The 20666-nt window shown below is 37.2% G+C and overlaps 1 protein-coding gene across 1 annotated transcript in view; it reads left to right on the top strand.

Moving 5' to 3' along the window:
- Positions 1 to 20666, top strand: part of ADAMTS19 (ADAM metallopeptidase with thrombospondin type 1 motif 19) — a 156661-nt gene that overhangs the window by 28563 nt on the left and 107432 nt on the right. Inside the window, exons 3-7 of the mRNA XM_075726524.1 lie at positions 392 to 557; positions 7515 to 7687; positions 8619 to 8702; positions 9584 to 9741; positions 20207 to 20250. Coding sequence (XP_075582639.1) covers positions 392 to 557; positions 7515 to 7687; positions 8619 to 8702; positions 9584 to 9741; positions 20207 to 20250 — 625 coding nt within the window. The remainder of the gene's footprint in view (positions 1 to 391; positions 558 to 7514; positions 7688 to 8618; positions 8703 to 9583; positions 9742 to 20206; positions 20251 to 20666) is intronic.

Below are 20666 nucleotides of genomic sequence, written 5' to 3'. Positions count from 1 at the left end.
ATTTCATTAAATATTGTTATCTAAAAATGTGACAATACACTGAGTAATAAAACTAGTGTATAGACTTTTCTGTACATGCTGTACATATTTAAATGACCCCATGGGTCTCCCAAAGCAAACTTTTAACATTCCAGATCTTTTACCGTGCATCTGTTACTGGCATGTAGCCACCCACCCACACAGATTTAGTTGAAATAAATGAAATTTATTCTAGTTCACTTAAGTGGAAAGGCTTGTAAAATATAAAGGTAGTCACCTTGCTGGTAAGGTTACTAAAACAAAGGGTTTTCTTAAGTGGAGTTTTGTGGATTTTTTTCTTCTGCAGGACTGTGCACAATTTCATACTTTCTTAAATTCTTATCTTATGTGTTCCTTTTGTTTTCCTTTGCAGATGGGGTTTATACAGATTAATGAGGACTTCATATTTATTGAGCCACTCAATCGCACTTTGGCTGTGACAGGTCATGCACACAGGGTGTACAGACGAAAAAGGTCCATAGAGGAGAAAATTACTGAAAAGCCAGCTTCTCAGAATCAGTACTGTGGTGTTGTTACAGGTAATATACAAATCTCACTGAAAAGATCTAATGTAGCAGACCTATTTTTAAGATATGTAGGTAGTAGTTACAAACAACCCCCAATGAAAGCATATCTGATTATTCTTGTAGCAGTAACTTATGGTGGACTTTGAGGTGGCGTGCTCAGGCTGCCGTTTCACTTGTCAGAAGAGGGAACTGTCCACTGAGGAGTAGACACTGCTTCTTAATGTTGAATTATATTTGAAGGTAGAAATCTTTAGGTCACTTTTTTACTTCAGCTTAATATTACAACCTGTTTCTTGTCCTTCTCTGTCTTTGTAGTTGCTTAATTACTTACTACGTGCAGTGTTTGTACTTAATTTTCTGTTTTAAAACATTAGCACATTTCATCCCATTTTTTCTTAGTAATAACTCTTGAACTTCCAAATGGGTCTGACACTGAATTGAAATGATCTTGATAACAGCGTTCTTGTTCTATGATTGACACTTAGAAGAACTGCATGAAACAAGCCTACTGCATCTTCCTCAATGGCAGGTAGAAGAAGTTGTTGAAGTAGAAGGGATTCAACAAAAATTTGGTACACAGTGATGACTTAATAGTTTTCAATAGAGAGGGGAAAAATGGTTTTTGTGAAAGATGACATTCTGTTGTTCCTGCCTCGTCATCAGCTCCTCTTCTGCTTCATCATTGGCTCCTCTTCTTCAAAGGATAGAGGACATCCCAGCATTTGACCTCAGCATGAGCTGAGAGTGTTTTTAATGTTGTTGTGAGAAATTATTTTTTTCCCAGGAAGTAAACCAAAATGAGTGCACATTTACAGGCATTTTTTTCATGTCTCCTAACATAGTATAATTGAGATACTGACAAAGTGGAAAAAAATAGCAGATGTGCACTGGTATGGCTAGGGAGACAGATTATATAATTGGGGTGAGGCAGAAGGAACTGGGTTATTTCAAACAGGTAAAGAAAGGTAAAGAAAGGATGCAGCTACAGTCTTCTGGTGCCTGAGGGGCTGCAGAGAGAAGGTGAAGCCAGACTTTCCTTAGAGGTATGCTATGACAGGATGAAAGACAACAGTTGTAACTTGCATTCAAGGAAATTTCAACTGGGCATAAGGAAAAAAAATCTCAGCAAGAATGCTCACTGGAAGAGGTTGCCCAGAGAGGCTGTGGAGTCTGCATCCTCAGACATTTACAAAACATAGCTGGAAGTGGCTGTAAGAGAGCTGATCTTCTTTTGACGCTTGCCCTGACTGGAGCAGGAGGTTGGCCTAGCTGACCTCCGGAGATCCCTTCTAGCCTAAACTTGTCTGTGGCTGTGTGGTTCTTACTGAACATTATACTGCTCTGTCCATTTTGTAGGGTTACAGAATAAATGTGACAGGTTTTTTTTCCATTTTGGAAGTATTGTTTTTATAATTAAGCATCCATCCACACATTGAAATCAAGGATGAATTAGCAAAGCAAGGCTCTGTAGTTATTAAGAGGGACTAAGTAAATTACATGTAACTTCCTCCAGCGGGGTCTATGTTTCTCTTCTAGGCATTGTATTACATTGCCACTGCTTATCTAAAAGTGAAATTTTCTGTATTAGCAGAAGTTGTTCACATAAAGTAAAGCTGGTTATTCTTCCTTATTAGTGATAAGTGAGTTAGAGCAGGCATGCCTGCATGTGTTTGGGAGTGAGAAAAAGAGAGAAAATGAAACGTATGCATTATGCACTGGGAAAAGGGGAGAGGGGCATCTGATAAATAGCAAAACATGGTGTGTATGAAAATAAGTAAAGATGCAAACTCTTCTGTAAGGACATTTTTCTGTCATGTTCATTACCAGTCATCCTTTCACCTTCTTTTATGCTCTAAAATGGGAAAGTCAGCTTATTCTGTTCTAATAATCTTATGCCCAAGGCTCTGACTTGGTGCAAATAGTCTGTCAACAGACATTCAAATATTTGCTTGAAATAAGTTTCATTATCTCTACTACCAGCCTGAAATTTCAAAATAACTAAAGCTGTGCATAACTGATTAGCATCTGCTGGCATAACGTTATTGCCAGGGGGGGTATAAATATTTGCAATTTCTCACTGATGCTGTTGTACTAACAAGACCAGTCCCTCACTCTGCTGCTGCAGGTTATTTTACTAAGTGGGACTGCAGTAAGTTACATGGATAAAAGCTCTGTCTATGCTAGGAGCAATTTGCTGGTGTGACATGCAGTTAGCTAATATCACCAGAACATTCATGGTACGAGCACAGCCTTAAAGGGGGGTTGAAGCAACAAAAATAAGCCTTTACAGCCATAGTTGAGAATTTTAAGTCAAATCCTGAACTAAGTAGATCAATGAAACAAATATAAAACAGATTAATATATGGGGCTGTCTGATACTCTCAGGTTATGCACAGCTGCCTTTGGTAGAGTTGTAGCTGTGTGAAACAGAGAAACTATTATCTGAGCAATATGGCAATTTTTCAGCCACGTGGACCTGTCTTACAACAGGATCTCTTGCTTCTACAGTACTTGTGTGTCAGAATTGGTGCTCTGGGACAGGTATTTATGCTGCTGGTTTGAGCCAAATTGATCTCAAAGACTGGCTACATATCAAGCAAATGTGTATTGCCAGTGATGAATTGTAATTATTAGAAGGAATGAATGTGCTGGAGGTGTTGAAGGATCACTATTGGAAATAATGGCTTTTCATGCAGAACTACAGGAGACAATCAAAGATGGTATTGTTTGATGTCCATTACTGTTGTGGGCTGGACTGAAAGATGCTACACAGCCAGACTTGTTTGGAGAGAACAAAGAACTTGTTTTTCTGAATGGAGTGGATTTTTCTTCTCAATTAGGGGAGGGGGAGAATCATACCATCAGAAGCAGATGCTTTCTGGATTTGTAAGAGTGTGCGTGTATATGCTTTTGTTGAATGTGTGTGTGATTTATTTACATGTGTGAACCAGTTGCTCATATGCAGACCTCACACTCCACCCCTTTCTTTAGCACATGGCCCATGAAACCTTTCAAAGCAACCAGTTCGTAAGTGTGTTACAGAGAAAATGTGAGAGAAGCAGTTGCTATTAGAGCAAAGGGCCACATTGGAAAGCTAAGCTCTTTTCCTTCTACCTAATCTGAAGCACTTGTTCCAGGCTGAAGTTTTTTGTACAGTGAACCTAACTCATGGTAAAGACATGGGGCACTTTGGGGAAAAGAAAAATAGTTATCTTCTCAAGTGGTCATTCCTTTTTACATAGACTAGTGAGTGTGAGGTCTTATCAAGGATATAGTAGATCTGAATTTTGAATCCCTTCTGTATTTGGGAGACTGGAAGCTTCCTCTTTTACTTCTCAGTTCCAGTGATAATATACTGTTCTGAGTTATGATCAGATTGTACTTCTCCTCTTAGAGTGATGCCATTTTGTAGGGAAAAGCCTGCTAGTTTCACTGGATCAAAAGCAGAATTTTGACTTTGTGGGGCGTAGACTGGGCAGTCAGCTGGGAGAGCTGTGTTTGTTCTTGCTCTACAGCCTATTTCCATGTGATAATCATGAAATAAAATGCATAAACAATCTTGGTCATAGGTATAGATCTGTGAGATTACACTAGATGGAAACTGGTGCTGCTTGAGGTATTGGTTTCCATTCCATGGGTTAGAAACAAGTTGTCAGTCTGCATTAAGACGTTTAAATCCCTGTCCAAGCTCATGGCCTCCTAAGCTTCTGAATATTCCCTGCCTAGCCAGAATACTGCAATTTCCATATGGCTAGGGTACCTATTTTTTTTTTCCATGGAAGAAGAAAGCTGGGAGAGTGGTGGTGATTGCTCTGTAGTCTGGGCCTCATGTGGATGTTCTCAGGGAATGCTCTTGTGCCTGAGGACTTGTAAGTGTCCAGGATTCCTGTAGTCATAGCCTGTACTTAATGTTGGTTCAGATACTTTCTGCAATCTGTGGTTATAGTAACTGGATTTTCAGCTCTAGTTTTGGGGGGGGGGGGGGGGGGGGGATTTTTATTGTTTTGTTAACACTTCTTGCTATTTTCTCTTAATTGCCTATTGAATGTCAAATGTACTTGCTGTAGTATTTCTAGCCTTCTTGCTGGAATACTGGAGTATTTCTAGCTTTCCTTTCAGTCAACTGAGTTTAATAAGTTGATATGGAATCTTCATATTTTCTATAGTTGCACAAAACATAGAAGTCTTATTGCCCTCCTGTAGCATATATTTTTTTTTTATTTTGCCAGTGTAATTAATTTTTAAGATAAATTTATGCATCTTTAATCCCAAGAAGCATTTTTTTCAGTTAATCTGACTTTTATCTTGCTAGCATATGCATTATTGATGTAGGTATATTTTTTTACAGGAATTGTTACCTCTTACATATTGTATCTTCAGTAATGAGCAACTCTTTGGAATTTTTACTTATTTCTGAATATGTAAAGAAACAAGTTTTTTTTGCCTAAAGCCTGTTTTGCCTGCTATCTGGCAGTAATTGTGGCAGTTGTTTGAATACCGCTGGTACCAAAATTACTAATTCCATTTATTTAAAGGTCTTAGGGAAGAGGTAGAATTTTCAGATAATGAGATCTCATGTGATGGGGAATTCTGCCAGCAATTTAGAAAAGGTTGGCTGGCCAAGAAGAGATTTTCCTTTGATTTGTTAACCCAGCAGATATCTGAGGCAAATGATGGGCACTGCCCCTCGCAGCCAGCTTGTCTACAGAGCTGTGCAGTCTTCTCATCCACTACAATCCTGAAAGACAGAGGTTTCAACAGTTCATGGGACTGTAGTGACCTTAGTGTTTAGCACAATGCTGTATTTTATTGTGGGCTGCTTACTGTCAATTCTGAATAAAAATGCACTGCTAGCTAAAACTTTTAGAGAGGTGTGTTAGCAGACTTCTCTGAACAGCCATGCTAATATTAAATTTGAAGTTTTCAGCCACTAGCTGCTGTTTTTTACAAAGAAGTGAACAATGAATAAACTGTGTTGCTGGAAACTGCACTGGAATCAATCACTGCTCCTAGGAGGAAGGCGGATTGACCAGATGGCTCATGAGAGATCTTTTTTAACCCAAATGAGTTTACTATTTAAACTTAGATCTATAGCCTACTCTTGCAGCATTAGATGCTTGTATGGTAAGTCATAGTTGTATAGCTTATAGGGTGTGGCTTTTTTGGCACAAATCCTGACACTGAAGTTTCATTAAAAATTATTCTCAAAAGAGCGATGAAAACACACATAATGTTTTATAAACTAGACTGTGTATCCACAGTTAGTAAACACAAGTAAAGCTAGAGGTTAGCTGTACATATAAGGCTAAGCAAGTGTCTGAAGGATCAAAATGAGAGAGGTTAAAGTTAGTTTTAGATAGCTTATGAATTCAGAAGTTGTTTCTACTTCTAGGCAATCAAACACCAAATATTTATTTCTGGAGAATATATACTTTTTTTTGTGTATGCAAATTTGTATGCTTATCAGTTTTAGTGGTCAGTTAAGTCCTTCTAAAATGTAGCAGGATGGACTAAATCACTCACGTATATAATCTTTAACAAATGACTACAGAAAAAAAGATAGATGACCTTTTTTAAGCATGGATGCTTTATACTTTTTAAGTGAAAAGTATACATCTACATTATATTTACATTAAATCTATACTACACATATATTAAATCATGTATCCTTATTCCACTGGTATCTTGTATTTTAAAGTTAATTTGTGAGTTCAGTGACTTTTAAGGCATATTTTTAGCACTTCCCTGAAGAGTGACTTATTTTTTGGAGAGTAGTCATGTGTTATAAAACCAACTTCAGGAACTTTCCTATTAGAGATGAGACTGATTAATTGCAAAACATTTCCTCAAAATTTCTGAATATTTGATTGTTTCCAGAACATGTGTTTATAATTGTCATCTCCAGCATCACTTTTGTTGTAAACAGAGAGCCCAATATTCCATTGCGGAAGCTGGAAAAAATTTCACTTGATTTCAGTGACTTCAATGAGATCAGTCCCAGAAGTTTTATGTCCTCTCAAGGGGATCTAACAGAATTTGGCTATTACAACAGGGAGTTTCATTTTATATTTTGTCTTAAATTAAATTATTTTAAATATCATTGCTAACTGCTGTATGCATATCCGACCACCTTCTGGCTTGAACTGTGTCTGTGTAGTTAGTTTTTCTTTTTCCGTATGTACTGTAGCCATAATGGGGATTTTGTTATGTTTTTGGAGGGGAATCTTAAAATTAATAAGAGCAGTAACCTCTAGCTTACCATAAATGTAACATGTTTTGGGTTTGGAGCTTTCTGTAGGTTTAGAAGCCTGTTTCCAGGGTTTGTTTTTGTTGTTTTACTTTAGCTGCTCATAATGACAGCACCACTGACTTTGAAGTCATGTTAGTAAAACTTCACTTTTTTGTTTCCAACAAACCTATATCGTACATATTGTTCTCTGTCATTTGTCTGAAATATTTTTTTCATCTTTGCAAATCAGTGAATTGTTCCATGTATTTTCTTAATATTGAATTTGTGGCAAATCTATATTTGTTGTCTTTTATGCTAAGATACAGTTACATCAATATGATTTATCTGTGATTTATGAAGGTGGGCAGATAACAATTCTGCAATCTTGGTGAGACTTTTTCTGTCAAACCTAACATGAATTTAGTTTTCTCTCACAAACCAAACTAGGAGGAGCATAGTCTTTTATAAATATATTAGGCAAAAGGATGCAAAGAATCTGACTGACTTTATTTGAGCAGCTGAATAAGGTTCCTATTTTCTTGGGGTGAATTAACATTTATATGTAGTACAGGCGTTCAGTCTGAGCCTTAGCATTGGCAGTGCTAAATAAGTATGTGTTAGAGTTCATAGCTATTACATTCCACATAATCAGTTGTAACATAATCACAGGTAGCAAATCCTAAAAGTACTGTAGGGGTAGTTTGAAGGATGAGTTTGTCAAGCAGTGTTTTATGTTACAGATAAAAGGAAATCCAAGAATCAAAAAGTATCAGAAAGTGGAAGAGGAAAACGATACTCTTACAAGTTACCTCAGGAGTACAATATAGAAACTGTTGTGGTGGCGGATCCAGCTATGGTTTCGTATCATGGAACAGATGCTGCCAGAAGATTTATTCTAACCATCTTAAACATGGTAGGAAATTTAAAATTAATTTTGGTGTTTTGCCAACAATGCATGCACTGCAGGCTGATTTCATTGCTCCTTTTAATTCTTCTGACTGGGCACCTGTAAGGGACAGTCAGTACATGACCATCAGCAGGCTGTGAAGACTTAGTCCATATATTTTGCAGCATAAAACCATGGTGCTGCAGGCTTGTCTGTACTGTCTTATATCTTCAGCAATGAAGCCAGAAAGTGAGAGCTGAACAAGGTGATTTTTTGGTTAGAAGCTCATGATGTCGGGAAGGCTGGGGCATTGGGTGATTTCTCATGATCTATGCTTGTTATGAAGAGGTGACATTGTCATTGAGAAGGATTGTGTGATAATTAGTGGCTGAAAAAAACCAAAGGGTAATGCACTTGGACAATTACATCCCCTCCCAGCTCTATCTGGAGCTGCGGCACGCTTGTTTGGTGCATAAAGCAGTGAAAACTAGCATCTGTAATGTACAGGGAAAGACTGTTCCAAAGAAGGAGCATAAGCTGAAGAATAAATAAAAACTTGGAGCTATTCTGAATGATAAGAAGAGTTATTGCCATGTCCTGGCTCACACTACTCAGGCCGCGATCCTGGTTTTAACTGAATAGAAATTTTCATGTGAATAGTATTATATGCATGTGTAAATATTTAGATAAGCAGGCTACAGTTTATAAAGTGGTCATGGCCATTGAGGGGAAAAGGTCTTTTTGTGTTCCCAGAAAGAATACTGTCTAAGTTCTGTTTTCTCTTCAGAAGACCAACACAATATATTAGCTTAATGTTCTGTTCAAATTTTGGACAATTAAAGCAGTCACAGTAGAATATGAGAAATTCTTGAGGTTCTTTGAGGTTTTGATATTTTTAGTCTACAATGTGTTGTGTACAATTCAAGCATGTATTTTTATTTATTGTTTTTTATCTTAGGTTTTTAACCTTTTCCAGCACAAGAGCCTTGGACTACAAGTAAATCTTCGTGTGACTAAGCTTGTCCTCCTTCATGAGACTCCAGTAAGTATATATTATCTTTCTCTTAGCCTGTAGAGGGTAATGCTACTTAACTTGTTGCTCCATGAAGGCTTGCAATATTTGCCGACTTTAACGGCTGACATATTGTCTCAGTTAGCTTTTGTGCATTATTTAGTTTCTTACACTGCTGCGCAGCCTCAGTAAAGATTAAGGATCTCTTACTTTATGTGCTGTACGTACTGAGAATTTTCTGTGCTTGCAGTTGGAAATCAATCAAACAAAGTTCTTTTGTGGAAATCAGCTAGTTCTTAAGAAATCTGCTTGTGCTTTGCTTTTTGTCCATTCATATAGCACAATACAAAAATCATCTTTAAACCCAGTGGACAAGAAAGACAAGTCAGCCCATATCTTGATTGATATTTTCTATTAACCTGTGGTTTGTATATCATATTTCAGGACAATGTCAACTTGATTTCTTGTTGTTTCTACAAAAACTTTGGTTAGTTCAGGAGAAAAAGGGATTCCCTTATCCATGTTTCTAATTTTAAGATATATTTTTCCAATGAATAAGAAAGTATTTCTTTCTTCAGTGTCCTCTCAGCAGGTGGAAAAGTCTCATTTCACATTCAAATTCTGGGTATTCACATCATTAATCTTTTCTTCACTATGGATAGTGAAAAATCAGCAAATGAATGAGACAGGAGCTCAGGTGAACAGATCCACTGAACGCGTCTCAGTGCTGTCTTCACCATATCTTTAACATGAGAAAAAGATGGTCTCTGCTCCTGAAGTTCAAGTCATTCTGCTGTGAATATATTATGCCACAAAAAGGAGAATATTTTTGCTTAACTCAGTCAAAAAATGGTCTTAATTCTATTTACAAAATTATAATTTCAGTGAAATGAATTGATTTTTATTTCCAGGCAGATATGTATATTGGACATCACGGGGAAAAAATGCTGGAAAGCTTTTGTAAGTGGCAACATGAAGAATTTGGCAAGAAGAATGATATACACTTAGAAATGTCAACAAGCTGGGGAGAAGACATGTCTTCAGTTGATGCAGCCATATTGATCACAAGGTAAACTAGTGAAAGATAGGCATTAAAAAATAGGCAGTGGCCTAATATGACCATAGAGCAAAGGAACTGATCGATGACCAACACAGTTAGGATTTAGTTTTGCAGTGAGGAAGAGTGCAACTTGAGGCTTCCTTCCAGAACTCAAAGAAGGTGGTGAAGTGGTGATAAAGACGGTTCAGAAAGCAATAGTTCCCCCATGGTAAACATGTGAAATGACAAAGAGGTCACACTCTTGTTTCTTCTTTGGTGATATAGCTAAGACCAAAGGTTGGATGCCTCTCTCCATGTGCCTTCATTTAAAAGAGGCAGCACACACAGACCTGTAGATACTTTCATTCAAAACACAAAAGTGTATTTAGAGCATTCAGAGCTGGATCAGCATGCCACTAGGCACATTACTGAGTTACGCTTCCTTCTAATGGATCTAGAACTAGTATGTTTCATTGTGTGCTGAAGGTACATCATGTACACAGTATGTGCTCTGCAGCCACAGGGGTGTGATCCCAGATCTGCAGTTCTTTATAACTCTTTAGGTATCAGGTGTTTCACACATTCAGAAGGCAGTATGCCTGTACCTCACCTCTTTCCTCCCAGGCAGATGCTGTCATGGGTTAGGCTGTAAGTGGTGCACAGATGTTCAGACAGCATACAGCCATTATCCAAAGAAAAGGACAGAATGATGGTTCAGCTGGTCTAGGGTTGGGCTTAATCCCATTTTTGAGGTGGACCTTGGACTGGATGACCTTTGGAGTTCCCTTCCAAATAACATTCCTTTATTGGATATATTAAAATACTGTTGTGCTGTCCCATGCTAGTTGGTGACCTGGTATCATAAAACCATGTGTAATCTTTAAATTTATGTGTAACCTTATACCATTTATTCAGGGCAATCTCACTAGGAGCTACATGCATTTTTTTTTAAATTAGTTTACATTCTGGTTACTCCAATATCTATAAGGTATTTCAATTTTCTGAAGTAGAAAAATGCTTCCCTAAATTTCCCTGTTTTGGAGAGCCAGTCACATGCTGGAAGCAGGAAAACGAAGAAGTCCAAATTGCCTGTGGTGACAGCTTTGTTGCTACTTTTGCTTTTTAATCCCTTATCTTTTCTTGGAAAAGGCCACACCCATCTCTTCTTACCCCCATCTCTTCTTACCATGTGCCATCCTCCTCTAGTTGTTATGTTTGTCTGTTTTATGGATCGTTGATGCTTTGAGGGGGCAGATTATTTTTTATTACACATTTGTACATTAGCTAAGCTGCAGTCCTTCACACAGGCTCCTCTGAACTACCATGGAAGACATGAGAAATAATGTTGTCTGTAAGAAATTTCCATTAGCTCATCAGAAAACATACATGGGATGACAGACTGGAAAGAAATTTTTCATATTAAGACCCAAGACTGATGTTAATAGCAGTGAGTGTGTCAGTGGGGGAAGAGTCTAGATGGAGAAGGAAAGGTGTGAGTAGTAGGAAAGAGTGAACTTGGGCCAAGGCATAAAGGGTGGCAGGGTATCATACCTGGCATTGGGTTGATGAGCGTACCTAAAGGGGAACAGACCTTCTGACATCCAGTTGTACTTTGTGACTGTCCAAGGATAATCAATTGCATACTGCTTGGTTGCTAGAAACATGGGGTTATTGAGTACCTCTCACCTATCCCCTGGCTCTCTTACTGGAGACAGACAGCAGTATCTGCAGCAGCAGCAGAAGCTTGAGGAACACTTCAAGCCTGCATCTCGGGCACTGCCAGGAGAGTGTGTCTAGGGCTGCATTTTTCAGTTTGTGAGATGTATCTCACAAGTAGTAAGATACTATGAAATAAAGCATGTAACACCTTTTTCCTCTCATTTTTTCATCTTCATCTTAACCAGCCTTTATGGGAAGAGGCAGAAGAGTTCTGAACTGATACTAGTGAGGTCTTAGTTAAGCAGTTGAGAGGCAGTGGTCTGGAGATGTCTTCAGAAGCCAGTGTGTTTGGCCAGAGAGCTTTTTGAATTTCATGCAGCATTTTTAAATGGTAAAAAAGCTTTTGGAAAGTCTAATCATATGTTAAGACATGCTTTTCTGATGTGCTTTGTAATACTGATAGTCTGATTTGCATTGCCTACAATTTTTGCCTGTCAGGTTTAATATGTTTTTTGGAGTAAATCTCTGATCAGTGTTAAGGAAATTGAAGTAGAGAGCAGGGAAGTGATTGGTTGGATGTCAGATAGTAAGTCAGTGCTGGAGCCAGAAATTAAAGATCTGTTCTTCTGACATTTTTATTTTTTCAGTGGTATTATTCTCTGGACTATACTGCCTCCCATCTCAGAGCTGCTTTAGCTGCTAATAAATCATAGCAGTGCGGTTTGCTGACTGTGGGAATGTTTTCCTAATCCAGGCTCCCTCTGCACATCATCAGGTTTATGGTATAGCTAACCCCATGTGTGGCTCCACTGGTGTGTTTTGTTAATTCAGAGTCTCATTCTGTTTTGCAAACACAGAACAAGCTCCTTTGTCGCAACTTCCAAACAACTGTGAACAGCAGACCTGCTTTATTGAGGGAGATAATTTTGTTTAGACAGATGAACACCAACTGCTTGGTATTTTTCAAGTGAAAGTGTTAAGTTTTGGTTATCTAACACATTCTGTGGCAGACCTCCTAAAATTTACCACACCTCCTTTTTTGTCTCACATGATAATAGAGGCAGCAAGAGTGCTTTGAAAAAGCTTTCCTGTGCATTCACATGCCAGTTGTGTCTCATAACCAAAAGAGTTAGAAATGAAGTATTGAGTATTCTGCAGAGCTAATTTTTAATGCCTAACTACAAAGAGTGTGGTGTGTATATAACAGAGACTTATTCAGCAGTCAAAGAGCTGTCATAGTCTTTTCATGAAAAAGGTACTTTTCAAGACTTACTTTTACATTTGTTACATAAAGCAGAAAGCAAAACCAGCTTCTCCCCACAACTTTCTCTGCTGCCCAAATAGGCTGTAATGATACATATGAATCTGCTACTAATTTGTTCATTTCACTTTACCGTAGTCCTTTTTCAGCCTGTGAGTTTTTGTTTAGTTTCCCTTTAAATTGGCATATTCTGATGAAGTAATGTCCTGTTTAAAATGTGGTACCATAAAGTAAAAGGAAGACAGAAAGAAAAAGTTTGAATAGTGTATTTAGAAAAGATCCCCAGGGAGGTTAGGTGTAAGAAGAATGTGAGAATTAAGACAGAAATTGTTTTAAGGACTCTTGATAAAAAAGCTATCTGATTCACAGTTATAAATTAGCACTATTACTTTAAAAATACACATATCGGGAAGTACTTTTCTCTGATGGAAAAATATACCATGGCACATCAACATCCTCCTTGCCTTTTAAGTTACAGAGTGTGAGTACACAGAGATAAGCCCCACTTTTGGTGGCCACTGAGATCTTACCAGTTGCTGTCTACATAGGTTGTTTGACCTAAATGAGGTAATGGACAGTAAGGCAGGAAAAGGCCCATGGCATCCACAGTTGCTCTATGATGATAAAGTTCTTACATTGCCACTATTGCAAACAAGGTAATGACAGCTTTGAAGTGTATTAAAAAAAAAGAATACAAGAATGAGGCAGAATCTACCTTCACTGAACAATTATGCATCATGCTGCTTTTCCAGTACATAGATCAATCTGTATAACAGTGTTTTTTTAGAAAAACATGTAAATACAAAAATTTAAAAAAAATCAAGTTCTATATTCTCCTTCTCAGAATTACCATTTTCACATGTACTTGTGATAGAAAGTGGATCTCTGATTCTCCTAATATTCAGCAGATAGACAGTGATATTCCATGTTGACAGTGTACATCAGCTCTTAATTCATATTGATCTTCAGTATCTGAAATCTCTTTGCTCTGGGTGATATATAATTGAAATAGTGCTGTGAGGCATTTTCGCTGTAAGAAAAGTGCCTCATTCTATAAAAGTAGAGAATGGCATAAACAGCACCTAGATTTGCTGAATATTGTTTCATTTCCACTCGTTCCAACCCTCCAGAACTCTTCCCAAACCTTGGACAAGAATTCCTTAAGTGTTGCTGTTACCTTCCAACGCACACAAGAAGTACAGTTCTTTTCCTGACTTTGCTTTTTACTTCCCTTGTGATGATAATGGTTTGAACCAAAACTACCTCCTCAAGAAAGTCAGAGGTGGAAGACTGTGAATGACCCCTGCACAGAAATTTACATTACAGGGTCACCCAAAAAGTTTGCAGTGTTTGGCAGTTCAAAAGTGTTGAAATGTAATGGGATAGAGTTTGGGTTATTAAGCTGCTACTGCTGTCCTTAAACTTCTAGTGAAATTCAGTGCTGGATAAATGGCTTCTTGCAAGTCCATGGTGAGAGATGAAATTATTCTTAATTTTGTCTTCATAGTGGTATTTTTTCACTGTAATTTCAATACTGCCAACACTCCTGATATTTTTTGCAAAGTTTTACAGTGTTTACTGTTTTTCTTTTGACATCAACAGTGGACATCAAGGGAGTTCGTGAGAATCTCTAATAGGATTGTAGATGCAGAAGGAGGCATGAAAACGTGCCAAGAGCATACATTAAAATCAAAGGTGTCTTTTTTTAAAAAACCCACAATCTTCTTTATTTGTTACTTTAATTTTAAGACATGTACTTTTATCTTGTGTATTTTAAAAATCCCACTAATTTTAAGTCATTACATGCTGTGTGTTTTCATTTTTGTTTTTTCTTCTCTAAGTTCAAGGTGTTTGAGTCTGTGAAGTGGTAACATTTGTAATAATAAGTATGACAAAAATCTGCATGAATTTACCTGTTTCTGTCAGCTTGTTCTTTCAAGCTTTAGTGTTCAGGCTGCGTATGTTATGTTTACTTGTACAGATCAGTTATGTAGCATTACATGGACCTAAACTGAATTTTAATTCTGTGATTATCTAGTGCAAGTCCCTAACATTAAATTCAGTCAGTTATTTTCACATTTTATTTTTCTGGTGCATAAGAAAGCTAGCCAGTCTTGACACGAACATTTGAAAGAAAGAAAGATGAACTGTGTCCTGAAGTAGACCATTGCCGCAGTTACTTACTTTCAGAATGGACAGTTGTGTCTTATTTCTAATTTTAGTTACTTCAGCTTTCAACCATGGATCTCTTTGTACCCTTTGCTGCTAAAAAGCTGCTAGAAAGCTCTTCCCTAGGTAAACACTTGGAGGCTGTGATCAAGTCGCAACTCATCTTTCTCTTAGATTAACTTAGAGAGGTTTTTAAGCCCATTTCTCAGACATGTAATAATTCTCTTAGCTCTTTTCAGACCTTTTCCTATTTTTCAAATTGTTTTTTAAAGCATAAGTGCCAAAATTAGACACAGTAGTGTGTGAATGGTTGTACTGGTGCCATGTCTGGTATTTTCCTGCATCTTTATCCAAGGACACTGTTCACTGCTACTGCCTGTTTTCAAATGCTCACCTCTTTTTGTTGTCATGCTGTTGCCATATGTGATCAAGTCTGGGGGTCCTGTTTTGGCTATGTTAAAATAAAAGTTACTCACATGAATCATCTTTAAAATGTATTTGTCTTCGTTCCTATTTGTATTCTACCAGATGTCATTTAATTTTCAAACTTTACCAGTAGAGCTCTCTTATTTTCTTCCAGATCATTGTTCAGTGCTGAGTCTAGATTCTGTTGGACTCCACTGAAAAACACCTTCCTTGGCTTCCTAGTATTTCTATCTGTTTTGAGATGTTAGCTACACCTTCAATTCAGCTGTTAGTTCACTATCACACTTCTGAGCCGTTATTTTTTAGTTTGACTGAAACATGAACTATAGAAGAAGGCCTATTTATATTATCCTTTTTAATCTCAGTTCAACTTTACAGAGCCTAAGTGATGTGTTAATTGTTTAAAGTATTTAAATGTAATATTTCCTGATTTGCTAAAATACACTGCCCAGTGCATACTGGTGCATTTGAGGTTTACCCTCTATCATGGTTTAGCCCCAGGCAGCAACTAAGCACCACGCACCTGCTCGCTCACTCTCCCTACCCCGATGGGATGGGGGAGAGAATTGGAGGAGTAAGAGTGAGAAAAGCTCCTGGGTTGACATAAGAACAGTTTAATAATTGAAATAAAATAAAGTAAAATAATAATAACAACAATATAATAATAATAGTAATAATAATATACAAAGCAAGTGATGCACAATGCAATTGCTCACCACCTGCCGACCGATACCCAGACAGTTCCCGAGCAGCGATTGCTGCTCCCCAGCCAACCCCCCCCAGTTTATATACTGCCCATAACGTCATATGGTATGGAATAGCCCTTTGGTCAGTTTGGACCAACTATTCTGGCTGTGCCCCCTCCCAGTTTCTCATGCGCCTGGCAAAGCATGGGAAGCTGACAAGTCCTTGACTAGCATAAGCAGTACTTAGCAACAACTAAAACATCAGTGTGTTACCAACATTCTTCTCATCCTAAATCCAAAACACAGCACTATGCCTGCTACTAGGAAGAAAAGTAACTTTATCCCAGGCGAAACCAGGACACCTCAAAGTACTAAACAGTTTCTGAAATAGCATTTATGATAGTAACATTATCCATTTGCTTAAATTCCCAACTGAACAGTAAATGTGTAATTTATCTTGTCGTTCATTAACTCCAAAATTTATTTTCTTTTTTTTTTTTTTAAAGCACATTTATTAGTTAGTATGTATGTGCTTAGTTTATATGTGGGAATCATTTCAGAATGTCCTATTACGTGAAGAGAGAAGAACATCTTCAGTGTTGCCATTATTCACTTAGCACAACAAAAACGAAGGCATCTGCAATGTGATGAGAACGTTAATGCCACAGGGGACATTAATTGCAACTATTTTTATAAAAACCTTATGATTTGAGAAAACTTGCTGCTTGGGCAATAAACCTCAAATGTATCTTAAAAAGTTGTAAGTCCTAGAATTAATGACAACAGCAGGAGTTAGACTGCAGTTTCAAGCCTGCACTACTTTTTTCAAAAAAAAAAGGACGAGAGGAAATGGGCTCAAGCTGCGCCAGGGGAGGTTTAGGTTGGAAATTAGGAAAAATTTCTTCACGGAAAGGGTAGTCAAGCATTGAACAGGCTGCCCAGAGAGGTGGTGGAGTCACCATCCCTGGAAGTGTTCAAAAAACGGGTAGATGTGGCACTTTGGGACATGGTTTAGTCTAGTCTACCCTTGGTTGGTTTAGTGTGGACTTGGTAGTGTAGGTTAATGGTTGTACTGGCTGATCTTAAAGGTCTTTTCCAACCTAAACGATTCTATGATTCTATGATTCTATTCTATGAAAATTATGAGCATCAGAGAAGTTAAGAAATTGAAAGTAGAGTGAAAGTCAGAATGAAGATTTGGTAGACTGGTAAAATCCATTATCTGACCTCTTCTCTGTCTTCTTTTCTCTAATCTAGTTTATGGAAGGAAATGATAAATCAGCTTGGACAAGGAATAGGTCTTTTGACTAGTATACCTAAAATGAGTGTTGAATTTATCTAAAAGGACAAATTGGTGCAAACTATTAATAAAAAAAAAGTCTGGCTTCTTCTTTAATCTTCCTCTCCTGTTCTTGATGTCTGCTGTTGTACATCCCATCTACACATCAGGATTTATTTTAACAAAGATAATATAATGAGATACTTTCTATTTGAAAATTGGATAGTTAGCTTTTGTTTGCTGTGAAGGCCTTTCATAATGCTTTATGTAGTCGATTTAAAATGCACTAATTAAATGTAATTTTGTGAAACAATGAATCAGAAGTTACCATTTTTGCTTGGAATTCTTTTCTAGGGTTAGACAACTCGTTCAAGCTTGGAAATCAGTTCTAAATCTTTTCAAAGCTCCTCTTCGCTCTCACTTGAATAAGGACCTGTTTTCCCTTCCATGTGCATGCAAAGTAACCATTTAGAGTAATGGAAGTTGTGTGCTGGATAGTGGTTAGAAGGAGACTTTAAAGTGTGATTTAACCAGTTTCTTGCTTTCAGTGTTAGACTCGGTTACTAACTTGTGCCACAAAAGCTTCTATATGCATTAATGGTAATGATAATATCTTTGCCCTATTTTACTAAGAGAAGGGAGGAAAAGAACAAATGGAAATAGTCTCAGTGGCTTTCCTGAGGGCTTTGTAGTGTGCTTTATTGCTCTATTTTATACCTCTCTTACTTGGAAGAGTCCGTATCTTCTCTTTTGTTTTGTGTAGTTTCAGTATGCCAATTCAATATATATATAAAAAGTGTAGAGGTGTGTATATATGTGTATGTGTATGTTATATACACACAGAGGAACATAGTTATAATATGATGGAATATTTAAGTTACTGTGTGGGAATTGGAGAGCGATTTCTGTGAGAGTCATTGGTAGGTCTGGCTAGAGCTGTAAATCTTTACTAAGGAGCCTAGTCTCAAATGTATGTAATGCATTCATATTCTTGGAAATTAAAGGAGGTATTACATTCTTTCAATGTAAATCAGGAACTAAGAATGGTTTATTGTACTTTCCTCTTGCCAAATCATAGCAGTACTGTTTCCCCCCAAGTCCCATAATGAAACTCTGGATGCATAGCATAACCATAGTCAGAGTCAGCCAAGAAGGAAAAACAAAACAAAAACAGCTCAGTAAGTGTATGAGAACAAAGCTATTACATAAGCAGAAACCTCTTGGATATGGGCAGTTTTAAAACGTCAGATGGTATTCTTGTACATTTGAAGGTATGCTCTCTTTTTTTTTTTTTTTTACTTCTTGTTACATCAGTTAATATTTATGGTAGTTGTATGAGAGTGCATGGAAGACAATCTGTGTCCTTAGGTTTTCTTTACACGTTCTCTTGCTTCACCACAAGTCCCATATTTCTAATCGTTCTGTCATGTTTCTTAACAAGACAATAAGTCCCTTGTGTCACATAGCACAAAACAAAGGATTGTGTTACAACCCAGTGTATTAATGCAATTTCTTGCAGGTTTGAAAAAATAAAGGACCTTCCTTCTGTATCTGATTATAGTTTCTTGTTCACCACCTTTGGCTCAATTTCCAGGCTCTTCTAAGTGGATTCCCAGAGTTTCTCTGTCAGTTTATTTGCAAGACTTGTTTCTAGCACTGTTGTTTTTGCTTTCCTACTCTGTAATTATCTGGCAATGGTGACAGGCGAATCAAAAGCTATATAACCCCATGTCTCTGGCTGTGTGGCCTTTAACAAGTGTCAGAAATTTGCCAGCCTCTTGAGATTGCTTTTGGGTCTAAATCGCTCTGTGGGAATAGTCTGTGGGAAACAAACAAACAAAAAGCTCTTTGAATAGTTACATTTGTAAAAATGATAAGTATCACTAGTCTACTCTCTCATCTCAAGCACCAAACAATTCCCGCATTTTGTTCCTGGAAAATGAGTGTTTCTGTATGTGTGTATCTTTATCTGTATCAGTCTATGTGTATATCTATGTAGCTTCTTAGACAGAATATCAATATGAAATCTCTCTGGCCCATATGGTCCCTCTCTAAATATAGTGACCATTACTCTGTGGTACAGCTAAAGAACAGAAACTTCTTTATTTGAGTACATGTTGGATTGAAGTTCAAGTAACGAGGTTGTATTTTGCTTAGATGCTGTACGTGTGGGTTTTTTGTTGTTTGTTCCCCATTGGTTCCCACCCCCTCTCTCCAGTTCATGCATGCCTCATCAACCCTATTTTTACTTAAAATAAAAAAAATCAGCATGACTTATAAACACTCCAGTAAAAGGAAGCTTTTCCTTTGCTCTTTTTGATACATTTGTTATGTATCTCTGGGAACAGGTAAAATAGGTGTGAAATTAAGATGAATCCCAAGCAGATGTTGTTTAACACGGAGGTGAAATATTTATTCCACTTCATGCAATTGAGCAGTCTTATTGATAGAGCTTTGGCTGAACCAAAATCTGTGTTGGTGATAGGGTAGTCTTCTCCCAGTCAGTTAATTTGTAAGTCTTCTGCTACTAGAATGAGATGCCCTAGCAGAAATTCTTCTCCAGAATGTATTCCTGTTAGTCATTTTAACATTGGCTTTTTAGCACTGAAATTTTCTAACTCTATCTCTGATCTAAATACTGAATTACAGTGCTGCTTTTGGATCTGATATTAAGCACTGAAGATATTTTCATTTCAAATGGAAGAAAGACTAACTTTAGACTTGTTACATTTCAAGATACTTACATGGGGAAACAAACAGAAATTAGGTACATGCAATTTAAATATATGGTACATGTTTTGTCATTTGACTACTCCTAAATCTGTTCTGAGAATAAACTGAAGTTTAAGTGTTCTGGGTAATCCTGGCCTTTGCTTCCCCGTGCTCTTTGTTGAGATAATGGTGTTCTGTATTTATTCATTGAGCCATACAAAATATTTGTAAATAGGTCACAGAGTCGTTACCAGTCTGACAGCTTGGCTTGCTTAACATTTTTCTTTTCCCCCCTGATTCTAGGAAGGATTTCTGTGTACATAAAGACGAACCATGTGATACTGTTGGTAAGTAAACAAGCGTAAGAGTCTGTGTGTATAAACCACTTCATAAAATAAGTGTTACATAAATAGAGATGTGAAGCTAAAAGATGACAACAGCATCAGTGATGGATAGCTGTAACTAGCTAAAATGCAAAATACATCTCAAATGCCAATAATACCGTGTTAGACTTACGTATGCTTCTACCAGAATAATTTTTAAGTACAATATTTCTATCTCATTCATAGAACAAACTTTTTAAACTTTTTAATCTCACTGACAGTTTAATACCAAATTTTTTAATATTAATAATTCAGAATATGAAGCTAAACAAATGTGTTTATGATTCTTTTTTTATGCAGTGGATTTATCTTTGGTGAGAATATGTCTATGACGTTTAAAAAAAGTTTCTGTAAGAATATAATGTAACGTAGTAGAGTAA

The sequence above is a fragment of the Pelecanus crispus genome, chromosome Z, assembly GCF_030463565.1.
Source record: "Pelecanus crispus isolate bPelCri1 chromosome Z, bPelCri1.pri, whole genome shotgun sequence".
NCBI classification, from domain to species: Eukaryota; Metazoa; Chordata; class Aves; order Pelecaniformes; family Pelecanidae; genus Pelecanus; species Pelecanus crispus.
This window is presented reverse-complemented; position numbering and strand designations above follow the sequence as displayed.